Source organism: Juglans regia, chromosome 5 (assembly GCF_001411555.2).
Source record: "Juglans regia cultivar Chandler chromosome 5, Walnut 2.0, whole genome shotgun sequence".
Taxonomy (NCBI): Eukaryota; Viridiplantae; Streptophyta; class Magnoliopsida; order Fagales; family Juglandaceae; genus Juglans; species Juglans regia.
The window spans coordinates 3,890,516-3,892,014 of record NC_049905.1 but is presented as its reverse complement, the minus strand read 5'-3'; the positions used below and the strand labels follow the sequence as shown (position 1 = coordinate 3,892,014).

Genomic DNA, 1,499 nt, shown 5'->3' with positions numbered 1-1,499 from the left:
ATGAACACCCAATTCATCTGGACCAAGAAGTGCAAGAAGAGCTTCCTAGAACTGAAGAGGAGGCTAACCACAACACTTGTGTTGGCACTACCCGTGCCACACAAGCCAATGATGGTCTTTAGCAACGCATCCAAGTTTGCTCTCAGGTGCTTCTTGATACAGGATGGTCAAGTTGTGTCGTATGCATTTTGCCAACTAAAAGATCATGAAAAGAATTATCCCATGCATGATCTGGAGTTAGCTACAGTGGTTTTCACTTTAAAAATCTAGGGACACTATCCCTATGGCGAAGCCTGTGAGATCTACACAGATCACAAGAGCTTGAAATACATCTTCAGTTATAAGAATCTTAACATGAAATAGAGGAGGTGGTTGGAGACAATAAGTGACTACAAATGCTGGATCAAGTACCATCTAGGGAAGGCTGACCTGGTTGTCGATGCACTGAGTCAGAAGTCTCAGATGGTGGATATAGCGAAATCGTCAGAGGTGGATTCTGAAAATTTACTGAGATATGGAAAAAAGGCTTCTGGTGGGAATGAATGAAGAAAGATATAGCTATGTTTGTTGAAAGGTGCCCTACCTGCCGACAAGTAAAAGCATAGCATTAGAGACCCGTTGGGAACCTGCAGCCTTTACTGATCCCTGAATGGAAATGAGACACTATTGCCATGGACTTTGCACTCGGCTTAACAAGAACTCTAAGTAGAAATAATTCGATTTGGGTGATCATAGATTTAACTAAGAGTGCCCATTTTTTTCCTGTCACCAATACAGAAACTTTGGGGAAGTTGACTTGGCTATAGATGAAGGAAATAGTCAGATTGCACGGAGTACCCAAGAGTATTGCATCAGATCGAGACCCAAGGTTTACTTCGTATTTTTGGAAGAGCTTACAGGCTGCGATGGGCACGAAGCTAAGATTCAGTAGCACGTATTACCCGCAGGTAGACAATCAATCGGAGTGGACTATCCATTCTCTGGAAGATATGTTATGAGTTTGCACTTTGGAATTCAAGGGTAGTTGGGAGAATCACCTACCATTCATAGAGTTTGCCTATAATAGTAGCTTCCAAGCGACTATTCAGATGACACCCTATGAGGCCCTTACGGGAGGAAGTTTAGGTCATCTCTGTACTGGGACTAAGTTGGTGGAAACAAGCTCATTGGATCAGAGCTAGTTCAAGAGATGATGGACCAAGTCAAAGTCATTCGAGATAAGATGGCAGCAGCTTAAAGTCGACAAAAGAGTTATGCTGACATAAGGAGAAGATAATTGTTTTTCAAGGAAGGCGACTGGGTATACCTCAAAGTGTAGCCTATGAAGGGTGTTAAGTCCTTAAAGGGAAGCTCAGTCCGAGGTATGTTGGACCTTTCTAAGTAGTAGAGAAGATTGGCCCAGTGGCTTAAAGGGTTGCATTACTGGAGGATTTTGGGGACATGCACGACGTATGCCATGTCTCATCCTTGATGAAAAGCTTTGGGCAAAAGGAACCCTG

General features: G+C 43.2%; 1 protein-coding gene across 1 annotated transcript; it reads left to right on the top strand.

Moving 5' to 3' along the window:
• Positions 1–546, top strand: LOC109021556. The gene is made up of 2 exons (XM_019004212.1): positions 1–249; positions 364–546. Exons 1-2 carry the CDS (start codon positions 1–3, stop codon positions 544–546), a joined length of 432 nt encoding a protein of 143 aa, XP_018859757.1.
• Positions 547–1,499: the final 953 nt, after the last annotated feature.

What these genes read in the sequence shown, in the direction of transcription:
- LOC109021556 (XM_019004212.1), top strand. Translation starts at nt 1, where the DNA reads ATGAACACCCAATTCATCTGGACCAAGAAGTGCAAGAAGAGCTTCCTA. An exon ending in ATCTGGAGTTAGCTACAGTG is followed by an intron (nt 250 to 363) that starts GTTTTCACTTTA and finishes AACATGAAATAG; the next exon opens with AGGAGGTGGTTGGAGACAAT.